At 50.4% G+C, this 17108-nt stretch overlaps 1 protein-coding gene across 7 annotated transcripts in view; it reads right to left on the reverse strand.

Annotated features, from left to right (window-relative positions):
- Window positions 1-4543: 4543 nt before the first annotated feature.
- Window positions 4544-17108, reverse strand: part of SETD3 (SET domain containing 3, actin N3(tau)-histidine methyltransferase) — an 85850-nt gene continuing 73285 nt past the window's right edge. For 5 of the 7 annotated variants that reach the window (XM_059183074.1, XM_059183075.1, XM_059183077.1 and 2 more), the window contains 5 exons: window positions 15302-15376; window positions 14101-14267; window positions 13078-13163; window positions 6559-6719; window positions 4544-5878 (listed from right to left, as the gene is read on the reverse strand). In XM_059183074.1, coding sequence (XP_059039057.1) covers window positions 5447-5878; window positions 6559-6719; window positions 13078-13163; window positions 14101-14267; window positions 15302-15376 — 921 coding nt within the window. In that variant the 3' untranslated portion in view covers window positions 4544-5446. Of the gene's footprint in view, window positions 5879-6558; window positions 6742-13077; window positions 13164-14100; window positions 14268-15301; window positions 15377-17108 lie in introns of those variants that run through there. The other 2 variants (XM_059183078.1, XR_009355864.1) reach the window with 2 other exon arrangements.

The raw sequence follows: 17108 nt of genomic DNA on the forward strand, positions 1-17108 counted from the left end.
TCCCGGGTTCACTGCCACGACATGTCCATGACACCGGAGCGCATCCCTGAGCACCTACTCTGCTCCTGGCACCGCGCCAGGATCCCCCAGAAATGCACGGCTCCTCCTCCCGGCAACCACCGTCGTCAGCCCATGCTGCGGAGAAGAAAATCAAGGTCTTAAACTCAAGAGGCTGCCGTGGCGCCCAGACCGCCGTGGAGAAAGGAGCGCTCAGGGTTCCGCGTTAGGTCTGCCCAGTGTCAGCGCCCGTCGGGTTTTCTGGACGAACAGCTTCTTCAGGTCTGTAATGTGGGTTGTAGGTTCAGATGCAGATATTCTTGGACGACGGAGCCTCAGCGGAGCAGACGTTCATATGAGGGTTTCCTTCCCAGAGAGCAAATGTCCCGTGCATGAAAGACGGACAGCATGTGAGGATGGGGTAAGAGCTCTGGCGGGGGCGGGGCACGTGGGGGAGGGGGTTCCTGGCCCCGTCTGCAGAAGGGAAGGAAACAGGGCACCACACCCCGAGAGCAACCACCCGGTCAGGCACCCCGACTTCAGCAGCCCTGGTTAGCCTAGAAGTAGCCTCTTCAGAGCCATGCCCTGTTCAGACAGGAAAGGCTGCTTTGAGGTTCAAGCCACGACACAGTCCTCTTCTACTGGAACACTCTGGAAGGGTTGGGGTGCAGAAGGAAACAAGGGGAGAGACTCCACGCCAACCTGGTTGCGGGAGGAGGCGGCGTCCGCTTCGTCGGGGAGCCGTGCAGGGCGCGCCCAAGGGGCCGGTTCCTAAGCCAGACACCGGGGCCGTGGAGCACCACCTGCACGTGCCCGCGAGCCGGGGTGTGGCGGGCCTAGGCCGTGCCTGGGGGTCTCTGTTGCCCGGACGTGTAGATGCGCGTCTTGACAGAGTGCTGTACATGCGCACGTATGCACACGCAGCCACGGGCACGTATGCGTACGTTCGTGTCTGTGTGCGAGTGTGCACCATAAAATGTACGCACACGCACACGAACACGTGTGAGTCGAAGCCGATACGAGTGTGACAACCTGCGTGAACGCCCCCGACTCCAGAAACCATGCTGAGTCCCCAAATACAAGCCTCTCTGCCTTCCTGCTTCTGAAGGAGACACCAGCGGCAGCACCTGTGTTTCACGGGGCTGGCGATCGTCCCTCCTTCCACCTCAAGAAGCTTCTTCATTCCCAGTCGGTAAAACCCCTGCTGGAAGCTGGGCACAGGCTTCGGGACTCAGTCCCTGTGGGATCCCTCCTCCCTGGGAGGCGGGGAGCTCCTGGCTGTCCCTGTCCCCGCCGCAAGGTGCACAGACCCCGAAGAGCCCGTCGGAGGTCTTCCCTCTGGCATTCCCCCCCCCCACCCCCTGAATACCAGAGCACAGTCCACCCCTCTAATGACTTGTGGCAGGGTCGGCCTGATCCTTTGTTCAAGCGGCCGCCCCACCTCGAGGGCAGCCAAGGGTTTCCTGGGAATCTCGAATGACTCACAGGAGCTGCCATGGCATCAGGGTCACAGCTCCCGCTGAGTCCGGGTCGGAAGCTCCTCAAACCCACGGACAGAGGCAAGCTGCGTGTCGGCAGAGCGGGGATCGTTTTTGCTACCCGCAGTCCCCTGAACATTTCCCGCGTCCTGATGACGGCTCAGACTTACAGCAGGGCAGTAACACACATTTCCTGAATGTTCAGCAGGTCACCAGCCTGGATAGGAGCTCACTTGCTGGGCCCGGACCTACTGGAATCCACACCCTGAGCCACCGTGGATGGCCTCCCCACGCTTCCGCAAAGCCGGTAGTACAACCAGAGCACCGGGACGGTTAGAACGCCGTCTTCACCAGTCACCCTGGTGGTTGTCCTGAGAAAGTGCTCCCTCCCTCGGGGGCCCTCTGCCTCCCCACCCAATGGCCCTGGCTGTGCCTCTGTGGAGACTGTGACTGAGCCCACCGCCCCCTGCTCCAGGGACATCACGACTTCCTCCCCCTCAGCCCGGCGCGCCCAGGACCAGCACTGCAGCGCCCGTCATGGGAATAACCCGTCCGCCAGTGCATTGAAACACAATCCCAGTTACTCCGTTTCGGTTTACACCCAGGATTTTAGGACTACATTACGTAAGGGGCTGCGGATGAGAACAGTCGGCTGACCCTGGTGAGGCGACTGAATTCTACTCTGTGCTGCCCGAAGCTGACAGGCAAAGCTGACTGAGCCCACATCCCGGCTTGGGGCATCCGCTACACCCTACTGAATGGGCCGCTTTGCCAGATCAGTAATATGAACACGGCACAGTGTATCCCATAAAAGGCTTCTTCCCGTAGCCATGGTTACAGCACTTTAAGATCTGGGCTTTTAAAAACTCACCCCCCAAACCAGACGCCGCGATGACTCCTCATTTTCTTTACGGACCATCCTGTTTTTAGTGCTAAGTTCAAGTCACAGGTAGTTTCTTCGGTTTGGGGTTTGGGTTTTTTTTTTCTCAATTCTTTCACTCCAACAAGTACATACTAACCACCAAAGAAATACGGTAAGTCACGATTTACAGAAAAATCACTAAGTTTAGTGGAGGCTTAATTTAGCATAACCCTGTGCATCGCACTGGGAACCTGAGAATATTTTTAATGTTTTACCCTATCTCTCTCTCAAAATACATACACACATACATACATACATACGTCGTTGTGAGCCTGCTCTAGGAACTATTGGGGCAAGTCACCTATCAATTGCCAGTTTGCGTGGAGAAACTGGGTGGTTTTTCTAGGCTGGTGAAATCTAATTGCTAAGTGTTTACACAAATAACACACAAAGCTGAGAAACAGAAGCAGAGGCTGGCATCCGTCCAGAGACTAGCCTGAACAGCCTCATATCCAAAAGCATTAAGAAAAAAGTAAACTTTGTTAAAATGATTTGAGAGAAAGGTCTATTTTCATGACAGATGGCAATGAGGGTTCTTCAATGCCAATTTAATCACTTTTCCTCGATTTTCAAACGCTTGAGCTGTGGTTCCAAGTGTCTGCACCAGCATTGGCTCTGCGGCGCCCAAATGGGGCAGGAGGGTGACGAACGTGTGCCGCGGCCTCCCCCGTCAGCCGAGGGCAAGGCCGGCCAACTCAGGGAAGCGAGGTTGCTCGACAGATACTCTGTCCTCCTACCGCAAAAGTTCTGCCCTTGGGGCACCTGGGTGGCTCAGCGGTCATGATTCTGAGGTGCTGGGGTGGGGCTCCCTGTTGGGCTCCCTGCTCAGGGAGGCATCGGCTTCCCCCCTTCCCTCTGTGTGCACACTCAGGCTCTCTCTCTCAAATAAATAAATCTTTAAAAAAAAAAAAAAAAAGAGTTTAGTTCTTATGAGGGTCATTTCTAGGTCACAAATGCAAAGACTGTCCTTGAATCAGAGCCTAATTTATATAATCACTTTTTGGTCCAATTCTCTGCACAAACAGACCTGCCACGGGGCGAGGTAGTGGTCAGAGCAATCTTCACATTTTTAAGCAGGGGCTTCTGATAATCACCGTGCAAGGAAGAGAAGAAGCAGAGTCCCGGGGGCTGTGACGAGCCCCATCAGCGGTGCGGTGCGGCCAGGACCCGGAGCCCGACTCCCACCCACGGTTCTGCCGGCTCCGTCTGGACTCACGTCTTTTCCGGGGAATATTCTGACAACCACCCAATCTCCTGACACTATTTTACATCTCAGCTGTACATAATTTTTCCAAGGTTGTATTTAATCCAAGACTTAACTTGGAAACCAACGAGAAAATATATCTACGTATCGGTGATTCAAGTCCTGGTCTCCGGGGGGCTTCCCCCGCCAGGGCAGACAGCACCTCAAAAGCTGACCCGTGGGTTTTACAGGCGCCACGCACCTTGGGGAAGCGCTCCGATGCGAGCTGACGGGCGAGTCTGCTGTCGGGTCGGAGCCGCAGGCCGGAGCTGCAGACCCGTCGACGAGGGGCTACGGGTGTCAGCCCACACGGGAAGACGCGGCCAGCGGCGTGGAAGAGTGACACCTGCCCCTCGTGTCTAACCGCCCCCTGGGCTCTGGGAGACAACGCGTCCTCGCGCAGGATTAAGCAACTCATCAGCAGACCGCGTCTCCTCCGAGGAGAAACGGAGCGCATTCTGAAGACGGCCTGCGTGCAGCACTGGTCCCAAGACGGCGGGGCTAGTCACTCACACGGGAGTGATGCCCTTCACGGACCTCAGAGACCATGTGCGAACTCACAGCTGAGGAAGACCGGCCGTCCGCGGCCCGAGAACTGGGGGCTTTCGGGGCTCGCCATCCCGGGCCTTGGCCTCCCCGACAACGTGAGAGAGCTCCTGCTGGTGTGTGCCTGCTGCCGCCAGGCCCTCCCCGTGCAGGCCAGGGAGCGGCGACCTCAGGCCCATCCTGCTCCTCTGCCTCCCCAGGGCAGGTAGAGCTCGGGCGCAGGCTGCGTTCACACCGGCTCTAGCCTGCTCCGCGTTCACACCGGCTCTAGCCTGCTCCGAGAGCAAGCAGGACGTCTGCATCAAGGCTCAGTTCAAAGGCTTTGTCCCCACTTAAAGAAAAGGAATAGACAGAAAATATTAATCATGTTTTCCTTTTAATAAGGCTTTTTACTCAAAAGTGTAGCTTTGAAAATCTCTAGCTTGTTGTGAAAACCAGAAAAGCCAGGGAGCCGCCTCACTTTGAACATCGCCACGGCGAGCTGGGGGTGGCCGCAGTCCGCAGCCGCTCCAGGACGACGCGGGCAATCAAACGCGACACCGTAAAATCAGAGTCAACGCTGGAAATTAGAATGATGCATGTCCTACTGTGATTCAAGGAGGAAGGACAAGTTCTTAACACAGGAAAACAAAACACAAAAGGCAGATGAATCTTTAGAAATCACTAGATGTGTGTGTGTGTCTTTATATCATTAGGATTATCATCAACATTTAAAACTATTAAAAATAAGGTTGCCACCTTCACTTTTCTTTCAGTACCAGGTGTTATTTTTTTAGGGGGGAACAAAAGGTTTTGCCCCGATCCTCAAGTTGCCAAACCCCAAGGCCGTTCTGTGCTGTGCAACCGCCCGCCGCCCCCGCCCCCGCTGAGCCCCCAGAGCGCCGCCACCCAGTCCCGCTGCAGGAGGCAGAGCAGCTCCCTCGGTTGTCAGGATGACGGGCCCACAAAAGCACAGCTGACAGCAGAACCGCATTCTTCCCCAGGAAGAAAACACATTTGCCCACAATGGGTCTACAGAATCTTCCAAAGCACCTCGTGGTGGCTTGATAACTTGTTTTGCCCAGAAGCAAGATGGCAATCTTAAAGAAGGAAGCTAGATTTTTTTTAAATAACTTAAAAAAAAATCATTTTTATATAAAGCAGCAAAAACATGTTTTCCTCTCTGCAGAAAGAAGAAAGTGAACAAGAAAACACAGCGATGTACAGGGCTTCGCGAACTTCCGCTCAACTGCACTCCCCGCCGCCGGCGCCCTCTCCGGGCTACTGCGCGCTCCCGCCCTCCGTGCTGTCTGAAGAACATTCTTTGGTGCTTTCCGTCGCTCTTTTACTTTCCTCCGGACTTAAACTTCCCTTTTCTGACCCGGTCCCGTTGGGGATAGAGTTTTCGCCATTCACGAGCCCGTTCTCCACGGCCTTCGCCCTGCTGACGGCCTCCGTGAGGGTGAGGGTCTCCTGCGCGCCGGCCTCCTCCTCCAGGTTCCGCAAGGCCAGGGGCAGCCTGGCGCCCGCCGCGCCGCTCTCCTCGCACCGGGGCAGCGCGGCCCCCGCCTGCATCTGCTTGCGGTAGTGCTCCCGGTTTGCAGCCGCACTCTTCACCGCTTTTTCCAAAATCTCCTTTTCGCCTAAGCGCAGCTTGATGGCCATTGCTGCGCGAACAGAGAGGTCGTGGTCTTTCAGGAAGGATTTGTCTTCCTGGGAAATGAAAATGAGCAACATTAATTATAAGAAGCCTAAATCAGCAAAAGCACAGCGACAGAAGGCAGATCAGTTGTTGCCAGGGACGGGGTCACCAGGGAAATGCAAGGGGTGACAGAAGGTTCTAGAACTTGACCGTGGCGGTGGCTGCAGGACTATGCGCTTATATCAATTTGTACACTTTACAAGCGTACGTTGTGTTGTATTTATTTACATCCCAAGAAAGTGATCATAAAACCACAACGATGAGCCCAAATCAAATGGGGTCCCACCACATCTGACAAGGAACTTGACTTATTTAAAAATGGTTCCAGTGTCTGTCTCGTGCACTGCCAGCCCCAGGCTCAGCGACGGACTGAATGAAGGAAGGAAGGACGGAGGAACGGGTGAAGTTAGCGGGGCAATGGTAAACCTAGAAAGCACAAAAGAAAACTTAAAATTCCAGACAAGTGTTGAATCATTTTTAAGATTCTCCTTCTAGCCAATAACGCCTCAGTAGAATTCTTTTGGTCAAGTATAAATGTGTTAAGTAGGAAAATATTAATAAGTTGAATGAACAATGTCAGATATACAACAATTTTGCTGATAAAAGCCAGTTACATTTAGGACAGAATCTCTTCTTAAAAATCCCCGAAAACATGCCAAAGCTCAAATCCTCATTGAAGCCATCGAATTACCTCAATAGTTGTTTTGTATGTTTTTAAAAGAAGCGAGGCTCGATCTTCAAGAAATGTCCAAAGTCTGACCTCATTGTCCCAGCTAACAGGGTATTCAGAATTACCCAAAGTGAAGATTCTGTCCAGAGCATTATCTCCCAGCAAATGTTCCTTCAGTTCTTCTGCAGAAATACAAACAGCCATCTGTGAGGGAGGAAACAGCACGGCTTCTCATTTTAACAAGCAGCCCACCTTGGAAAAGATCTTCCCCAGCGACGTCACCCTCCTGTGGCGAAAAGCTCCCCCGGATGACGGGCCTGGCCATCGCAGGCTCTTCCAGAGAAAGTCAGGCCCAGCTTGCCTGAGTCGGGGTCCCGACCAAGCCTTGGCGCAATCCGCCATCCCTCGTAGCCTTTATGGGGGACACTGAGAGCTTTTAGGCAGTTTCACAAGATACATTTTAAGGACAATCTACAGGGACACATCCCCTATCCTGACCACAGCGGGCTTGCACACTCAGTCACACCAGCGGGGTCAGACACACGTCCCGGTGCACAATGTCAACAGTACGAACAGGTGACAGCACCTGATCCAGCGACCCTTCTAAATTTAAGTCAGACTGGTGCTCACGGCAGCAGGGGACCCGACAAAGCTCCTTATCTCCTCTGACAACACATAAACCACAAACTGAAAGAAATAAGAAAATGGACTAGAAGAACCTTAGTTAATGAAAAATGTGCCTCTATCCCTCGCTTGTCAGGAATTTAAACAGAAATTACAAATAAACACCAGTGAACACCTCAATTACCTTGAAACATAGTTAAGAAGAGGAAAGGACCGAGCAAGCGCTCGGAGCACTCCCGCTCCCGGCACGCGCGCGATCTTCGAGACCCAAACGTGCCGATCCTGCTCATGCTCAGGAAATCCGCCCCGACTCCTTATGTAATTACGAGACACTACCCCTTTCCGAGCGGTGCCCCACAGCTGTCACTATTTACAATTCAAACTGAAGACCGTGCTGCCAGCAAACCAAACTTTTATTAGTATTAGAGGAATTCAAAGAAGAATACATCAACTGTCTTGACACGACGAATTGTCTTTCTATGACTAAAGAGACACGAAAGACAATGAGCAGACCGAAAGGGTTCCAGCCGTTTGTTTTTTAAGGAAAAAATAAGTTAATCTAATGTTCAAAAAGGAGATTTATTAAGTAGCATTTGTTAGCAGAAGATCATGATAAAATTCAGGGGTTTTATATTTTGGGTCCCAGTTTCTATAAAGCCCTGAAAATCTTAAACAGGCTTCCTCAGTGGTAGAGAGTCCTTTTCAGAAGCCCCTCACCGAGGTCACCGGTCTTGTCTTCTTCCTAAGCCTACCCAGGTTCTGCCCTCAGCGCTGGAGAACTAAGGGGCAGGAACAGAGCCTTCTCTCTCTGCTACTTTTAACAATGAAATTGGGCTCGTTCACTCTACTGGGGACATGAAACCCCACGGGGGGACGTGAGGCCGCGTCACCATGTGACCGGAGGCTTCGGGAGTAGCCCCTTCCCCTGCTTGCCTGCAGCTAACAAAGCCCTGACAGATCCTCTCTGTCCCCACGGGGGCTCTGCGCCTTTGCCCAGCACCACAGGAGCGCTTGTGTGGTCACCCCAGAGAGTGGGCGGGGCCCTCGCTCCTGAGCCTGGCTCCGTGTCAAACGCTGGTTCGTTTAGACCCCCGGGGTACCAGATCTTTTCCACGGATCCTGTTCTTTTCAAACCAGCAGGAGCCACATGGGATGCTTGGGACGTGGGCTCTGGGTGAGCAGCGCCAGTCCTGGCATGGGGCCTCCACCTGCTAGCTGAGGGCCAGGTCACTCCTGCTCTGCGAACCAGACTTCCCACATCAGTCACGGTGGGAATCCCTACGCCCCACAAGCCTGACGGGAACTTACATGAAGTCCGCACCACAATTGAGCACCGTCACAAATGACAGGGACGAGTATCACTGTCATCTCTCTTAGCTATAAACTCCTTTAGGATACGAACTGTCACCTTCGATTTTCTACCTTGCCTTGTATGCAAGAAGAGCCCACAGGACACCCTTGACTTGGGTTCGCCAAAATGAATCAATGGGCCCCAAAGTACACACCCGCCGAAGCTCTAACTTGAGGGACAGTGAGTCTCCAGCAATGTGGCCCCTCAGAAGGGACAAGTGCCATCTCGCCACTCTGTGGGCTCTGTAGTTGGCGTCTGCGCTGCCTCTATCTGGGGACGGTCTCAACCACCTCCACCCTAATGTCAAACCCTGGACTGGCCAGCATTTCTCCTGCATCCAGACGTGAGGACAGGGGCCCGAGGACCGCAGAGCCCAGCAGACTCCCCACCACAGGCCACAGTTTGCCTCTGGGACCAGTCCATCCTTTCCCGGCCGCTAGGGCAGCTTCCTTCGGAGGAGTGACTGTTCAGTCAGATGGTAACTCACTTGCTCACTTCTTCCTACCCAATCTGGTTTGCACAGGATTTAAGTTAATTTACAAGAGCAAACACGCATGCGCGCGTGCGCGCACACGCACACACACACACACACACACTCACACAAGTGAAACCTCAGGGAAGGGGATAATAAAGATCAGAGCTGAAATAAATGATATAAGAAACAAAACAAAAACAGAAAACAATAGAACAGATCAATGAAACCAGGAGCTGGTTATTTGGAAAAAATTAGTAAAACCGCTAAACCTCTAACCAGACTTACCGAACAGAAAAAGGACCCAAGTAAGTAAACTCACGAACGAGAGAGGAGATGTAACAACCACTGCCACAGAAATACAGACACTCTTAAGAGAATATTATGAAAAATTACAGGCCAACAAACTGGACAATTTGGAAGAAATGGGTAAGTCCTAGACACATGTAACTGAAAGACACGACCAAACTGAAACAGGAAGAAACAGAAAACTGAGGAGACCAATCACCAGCAAAGAAACTGAATCAGTCGTCAAAAGTCTCCCAAAACACAGAAGTCCAGAGCCAGGTGGCCTCACAGGCGAGTTCTACCAAATATATAAAGAGGAGTTAATACCTACTCTCAGACTATCAAAAAAATATAAAAAGAAGGAAAGCTTCCAAATTCATTCTATGAGGCCAGCATTACCCTAATAAAGACACCACAGAAAAAGAGAACGACAGGCCAGTATCCCTGATGAACACGGAGGCAAAAATTCTCAATAAAATACCAGCAGATCGAATCCAACAGTACATTAAAAGAATCATTCACCATGATCAACTGGGATTTATTCCTGGGCTGCAAGGGTGGTTCAATATTCACAAATCAATCAATGTGATACGCCACATTAATAAAAGAAAGTGTACGAACCATCTGATCCTCTCCACAGATGCAGAAGAAGCATGTGACAAAGTACAGCCTCCTCACCGTAACAATCCCTCCACAAGGTAGGTTTAGAGGGAGCAAACCTCAATGTCACAAAGGTCGTACATGGAAGACCCACACCTAACATCACCCTCAACGGGGAGACACTGAGGGGTCCTCCTGTGTGGTCAGGAACAAGACAGAGATGTCCACTCTCCCCATGGTTATTTAACATAGTCCTGAAGTTCTAGCCACAGCAACCACACAACAAAAAGAAATAAAAGGCATCCAAACCAGCAAAGAAGATGTAAAACTTTTACTATTAGCAGAAGAGATGATACTATATATAGAAAACCCGAAACACTCCACCAAAACATTGCTAGAACTGGTAAGTGATTTCACTGAAGTTGCAGGATACAAAATCAACATCCAAAAATCTGCTGCATTTCCATACACCAATAATGAGACAACAGAAAGAGAAATTAAGCAATCAATCCCATTTACAACTGCGCCGAAGACAGCTTAAGGTATTTAGGAAGAAACCTAGCCAAAGAGGCAAATGATCAGTACTCAGAAACCAGTGAACACGTACGAAAGAAACTGAGGAAGACACCAAGAAATGCAAAGACAATCCATGTTCGTGGATTGGGAAGACAAATACTGTTAAAGTGTGTACACTACCCAAAGCAATCCACGCATTTAGTGCAATTCCTATCAAAATGCCAGCAGCATCTTTCACAAGAACTAGAACACACAACCCTGCAATGTGTATGGAACTACAAAAGACCCCGGACAGCCAAAGCAATCATGGAAAAGACAAACAAAGCTGGAGGCATCACAACTGTGGACTTCAAGTTATACTATAAAACCGCAGTAATCAAAACAGCATGGCAGTGGCATAAAAACAGACACAAAGATCAATGGAACAGAACAGAAAACCCAGAAATGAACCCACAACTACATGGTCAATTAATCTTTGACCAAGCAAGAAAGAATATCCAATGTTAAAAGACAGTTACTTCAACAAATGTTGCTGGGAAAACTGGACAGCAACATGCCAAAGAATCAAAGTGGACCATCTTCCTACAGCACACACAAAAGTAAATTCAAAATGGATCACAGACCCAAATGTGAGGCCGGAAACCATTAAAATCCTAGAGAAGAACACAGGCAGCAACCTCTTTGACATCAGCCATAGCAACTTCTGAGGCAAGGGACACAAAAGCAGAAATGAACTACTGGGACTTCATCAAAATTAAAAGCTTCTGGCGAGCAAGGGAAACAGTCAGCAAAAGTAAAAGGCGACCTACTGAATGGAGAAAGATAGTTCCAAAGAATATATCTGGTAAAGGGTCAGTATCCAAAATGTATAAAGAACTTAACAAACTCAACACCCAAAAAATAAATATTCCAGTTTAAAATGGGTAGAAGACATGAATAGACATTTCTCCAAAGAAGACAGGCACGCATGGCCGACAAACACATGGAAAGATGTTCAACATCACTCGGCGTCAGGGAAATGCACCAAACCTCAATGAGATACCACCTCACACCTGTCAGAACAGCTAAAACCAACAGCACAAGAAACGATGTGTGTCAGTGAGGATGTGGAGAAAGGTGAACCCTTGTGCACTGTTGGTGGGAACACAAGCTGGTGCAGCCACTGTGGAAAACAGTAGAGAAGTCCCTCAAAAAGTTGAAACTAGACTACCCTATGACCCAGCAACTGCACTATTAGGTATCTACCCAAAGAATACAGAAATACAAATTCAAAGGGATACGGGCACCCGAATGTATACAGCAGCATTATCTACAATAGCCAAAATATGGAAAGAGCCCAAATGTCCACAGACTGATGAATGGATAAAGAAACTGTGGTATATATACACAGTGGAATATTACTCAGCCATCAAAAAGAATGAAATCTTGCCATTTGCAATGACATGGACAGAGCTAAAAAGTATAATGCTAACTGAGATAAGTCAGTCAGAGAAAGACAAATACGATATGCTCTCACTCGCAGGTGGAACTTCAGAAACAAGACACAAGACAAACAGGCAAAAGGAAAACAAGAGAAACAGACAAACCAAGAAACAGACTCTGAACTCTACAGAACACACTGCTGGTTACCAGAGGGGAAGTGGGGAGTGCGGGGAAGACGGGGAATCGGTGATGGGGATTAAGGAGTGCACCTGTGACCGCACATGGCATACGGGGAACCACTATGTTGTCCACTGTACACTGTATGTTAACTAATTGGAATTTAAATAAGAACTTAAAAAAAGTAGAAACCTGAAGTGAAACCTCAGGACCATGGGATGTGTGGGAGGGGGAGTAAATTTCCAGACAAAGAAGGAAAACACAGGGCGCCTGGGTGGCTCCATGGGTTAAAGCTGCTGCCTTTGGCTCAGGTCATGATCCCAGGGTCCTGGGATCAAGTCCCACATCGGGCTCTCTGCTCAGCAGGGAGCCTGCTTCCTCCTCCCTCTCTCTCCGCCTGCCTCTCTGCCTACTTGTGATCTCTGTCTGTCAAATAAATAAATAAAATCTTTTAAAAAAAAAAAAAAAAGGGAAACACAACCACGAGAGGTCAAATCTCAGTATAAGAAACCCCAAATGGCTTGTCTTAAGCAAACATAAAAAGTAGAGGCTCAATACATAAATTTAACACTTTCTGTACCCGAAATCAGAGGCTGCAGAACATTTTGTGATGTAAACAGACTCTGTTTGCGGCGTTGACGACTCTCAGGATGTCTGACGGTAAAAGCTTGCCGGCAGCTTCGGATGTGGAAAGCAGAGCCGGTTGCCTAGTGAAGTCCTGTGGCCCCCGTACACCACACTGACCCCACGACGTCCGGGGCACTCACAGATGTCAGCGCACCGTGACAGAGAGACTACCGTCCACAGACACAGAGTTTTACATGCACTCAGGCGATCCCGGATGTTTTAAGTTTTCTTCCAACGCAATAGAGAATCCGTTGTTTATGACAAATGAATACTGCCGACACATCAAGGATTGAATGAAACGTTTCCAGAGTCCAACAGATCCACTCTGGCAACGGTGCCATCCTCCCCCTCTCCAAAAAGTGCTCTAGTTTAACACGTGTATCTTTAATCTGAATCTATGATTTACAGTTCATTCATTTTTTTAAAAGTCAACACCCCCCCGCCCCCCACCGACATCACTTACCTTCAGTCATGCAGAATACGCGGAGAAAAGCCAGGAGCTGGGCAGAGACCGGCGGCTCGGTGGAGTGCAGCGCAAACACACTGGACCTGACAAAAGCGGGAGCCGCGTTAGTCCCCCCGCCTGGGCACCTGCTCCCGGCAAGCGAGAGCCCTTCACGCCACACTCACACCGTACGATCTCCCTCACACATGGAACTTAAGAAACAAGACAAACCAACAACAGGGAAACAAGAGAGACAGACAAACCAAGAAACAGGTGGGTCACGCTCGAGGGGCGCCAACCCGTGCGACTGAGCCTGTCCCCGTGCCAGAACCACACGCAGTACCGCCCTGGCTGCCAGGGAAGCACATAGGGCAGGCTCCCGCGGGGGACGGCGGGGCCGCCTCCACCAGCCTTCACCTCCGGTGCACACAACACACTCACAGACTCAAGAGTGCCCGTGGTTCTTAAAAATGTTAGCAATAAGTTATGTTGAGTTCACATTTTAATCATTAATTAAATATTGACAAGTTCAATAAAAATAGGTCCGGATAATCCATTTTCATTAAGAATGGTTCCTCCAATCCCTGGAGAACTAATAAATCATAATTCTTGTCTTATCATTTTGCACCTCAAATGCAAGAAAATCCTCAAGAATTTAGCCAGAAATTCTTGAAATCACTGGGGATCATGACTTCATTACAGAAACTAATGGTGGCAAAGAATTAAATGAAACAAATTGATCCGGGTCATTAACCTTTTCAAGGTGAAAGACACTAATGATCCACAGTATTTATTTAACTGAACGAGGAGTTCAGGCCGCGTCCCCTGGAACGGACCGTGAGTGCTCCCAGCGACACCATGAGCTTTCTCTTAAAACGCTGCTAAGTCTCCCGGCGCCTCTGGCTAAATGTGCTGTGTAGCAGGGACAAAGACATGGAGACAAACCACTCTGGAGAAGTTGTGTTAACAAACCAACGAAACACTACGCAACCGGAAACACTTCAAGGGACACAGGGAAGAGGTGCGCATTTTTATACGTACGTGGGGATGCCGGCGCGGGCCAGGACCTCGGCCTTCATGGCATACAGCCGGTCACTCTTACTCACTCCCAGCTTTATTTTCACTCTGTCGTGTGAATTATTGTCAAAGAAAAAACCACTGTGGATCACAAACTCTGCATTTGACCGAGTGCCATAAAAAATGTAAATCTGAGATGCGGTAAAGAAAAAATAAAGGGATATAAGAGAAATTTAACATCATTCTCGATACAGAGCAGGGCGATGGATCAGTTCTCTACTTCAGCTGGCCTTCCCACTAGGGACACACCACAGCCCTGCAGTGACTGTACCTCTCCTGGGGTCCCGAGACCCTCCGCCACCCGGCCCGAGACAGGTGACGGAGGGCATCCACTCCCGCCACCGCAGGAGCCGGACTGCCTCCCAGAGGAGCCTGGGCCAGGGGCACTCCCTGCCTGCCCCCTCCCCCGGTCCCCGGGACAGCGAGACTAGTTCCTGACGGCTGCACCTGACAATTCGCGACCGCTCCCCCTCCTTCTAATACAGGGGTCTCTTCTGGAATGAGGTGTCAGATAACGTCCATCGGACGCTGTCGCACCTAGCAGGAGGGCCTCTAACTCCTCTGCAGGAAGAGCCCATCAGCACTTTGTCAGAGGATGATTGTTCGTTTTGTCTCAGTTGGAACGTCGGTCGACGTCAGTTCCGCTTTTTGGGATTAACTGCTTGGTCATAAGCCCAACAGGCAGAAAGCAGGCATTCAAAGATGCGCGTTTTCAAACGTACAGAAAGGCTTGGCCCTGCCCCCACCCAGGTTAGGGGAGAAAAATCCACAGATTAAAGTGGAGTACCCGACCCACGGTTCCGTCCCCTTGTTTTTGCCATCGATATAAACAGCCTGTTCATAAATAAACAAGGTTCTAATCAACACAGAGTACAATGCAGCTTATGGAATCGAAAACTGTGTTCTACTGTCATGACACAAAGTTTATTTTCAGTTGGCAGGATCACAAATGTTAGGTCAACTGTGCAAATACATGTGTTCCCATTTTTTTCTTTGTGGACCCAAAGCACAGTACATTTCTTACAACTTTAGGTCACAAGATATATTCCCTAAGCAGTCCTAAATACATATACCCCCCATTTTCTGTCTGACTTAACACCCTCTCAAGCCGATCAGCGCATTATTAACCCTGTGCCCAGTGGCCAGCCCACCTTCCGCCACCTACCTGCTCTCCCGCGCGAAAGTCCCGCAGGGCGACACACTCACAGCGGTCATCTTCCAGGTTGTAGCCGGTGGTGATCTAGACAGAGGAGTGGGGGACAGCTGTGAGCACCGTGGTAGGAGTGGGGGACAGCTGTGAGCACCGTGGTCTGCGGTCCCCTCACTCATGAGGGTTTTTGTCGGCAGTTAGAAGATAAAGGATAACCAAACGTCCCGCACCCCGCATGCCTTACTGAACTGCGAGAAATTCTTATATGAGATTCCACCCCTTGAGTAAGGGCTCACTCTTAGGAGAATGCGGTGTGTAGGTTCTCACTCACTGGCCTCCAGCAAGCACAGTCACTTGTCACAAAGCAAGCCCCACAGATAGAAGCGAGGTCTCCTGGAGAACGCTAGCTGACTCGCAAGTGTTTCTCCCACGTGTGGCCACCAAGAAACGACAGTGTGTCTTCCGTTGGATAAAGAATCAGGGAAAAAGAAAAGCCTACTTCTAGATTACGCACTTATTTTACCCTGAAATTAGAGGAATTGAAACTTTCAGAGAAGCACTTCCAGCTGTGTGCTATGTTCTTAGCATCTCTAAGAACTGCGCGCTGCCCCAGACCTGCCCCAGACCTGCCCCCTCCACCAGCAGCTGCATCTCTTCCCCAGCTCTCCTGTTCTGAGCGGCCAGGCGAGGCCACATCTTGACACATAAGGCACAAAGATATTCCTGGTGCCACTACTGGTCAGCACCCGAACTCCCAAATTATCCTTTGGGCTCTCTCCTTCCTTGTCATTCCCCTGCATGGCCGAGGTCCTTATCATCTGCACAAACCTTCCAACTACCTTCAAACTCCTTACTGTCCCTCCTGCATCTCTAGTGACACGACAGTGTTGACTTCCTACTTCAAACCTTTCGGGGCCTCCACTCTACCCACAGGAAAAAAATCCAAATTCTTGAGCATGGCCAAGGAGGAGGTGGCCCCTGCCGCCCTCGGCCTCATGAGCTGCTCTCCCCCGCTCCGCCGGCCTCTGCTCCAGCTCCCCCATGCCCAGGACCTTTCACACCTGCCCTCCCCCTACCCAACCACTCTGCACTCCCAGAGCCCCTGTGCTGTCACCGCTCTCACCCAACACCTGCCCCACCAGCCAGACCCGGAGCTCCCTTGCCACTTCTGTCCCCAGGGCTGAGTACTCTGTACCCGACACCTGAAACACTTTGATAATATTTACTTGATGCGTGAACCACCAGGTCAGGAACAGGATCCCCGATTTACGTCAAAAGCTCTTTCTTAAGACATCTGCCCTTCAGAGCAGCCCCCCAATCTCTCAGATTGTCTGAAACCGTTGTTCATGAATTACTCTGACTCCTCATTCTGTCCTGAGAATCAACATTTCAGACCATTACAACTGCTACTTGCTAATAAAGGTATCAACAGCTTGGATCCAAAAAATTACTTCTGAGTCCAGGGCATGGCATATTTAGGAGGGAGGGCCATGTGACGATCATCCTTAAAGCCAGTATCCCCAGAACTAACGGTCCATGAACCGCATCCGTAGAAATCCCTCACGCTGCTGCTCTGCAAACCAACAGAGACACAAAAGCCACAACAAATGAACGCAGCCAGGTATCCAGCACGTCTTCACTCACAGCACAGTTAAGACACTCGATAACATCAGCTCTGTGAAGATCCTGCCCAATGTCAAAATCACTCAAAACAGGATTCTGATAATAAAGATGGAATAGGAACCACCCATGAACTCCCAGCCCTGAAAGTCTGCAGCTGCAGTGTGTTTACACGGGGCCTGGCAGGAGCAGCAGACAGCAG

This window comes from Mustela lutreola, chromosome 7, assembly GCF_030435805.1.
Source record: "Mustela lutreola isolate mMusLut2 chromosome 7, mMusLut2.pri, whole genome shotgun sequence".
Classification (NCBI taxonomy): domain Eukaryota; kingdom Metazoa; phylum Chordata; class Mammalia; order Carnivora; family Mustelidae; genus Mustela; species Mustela lutreola.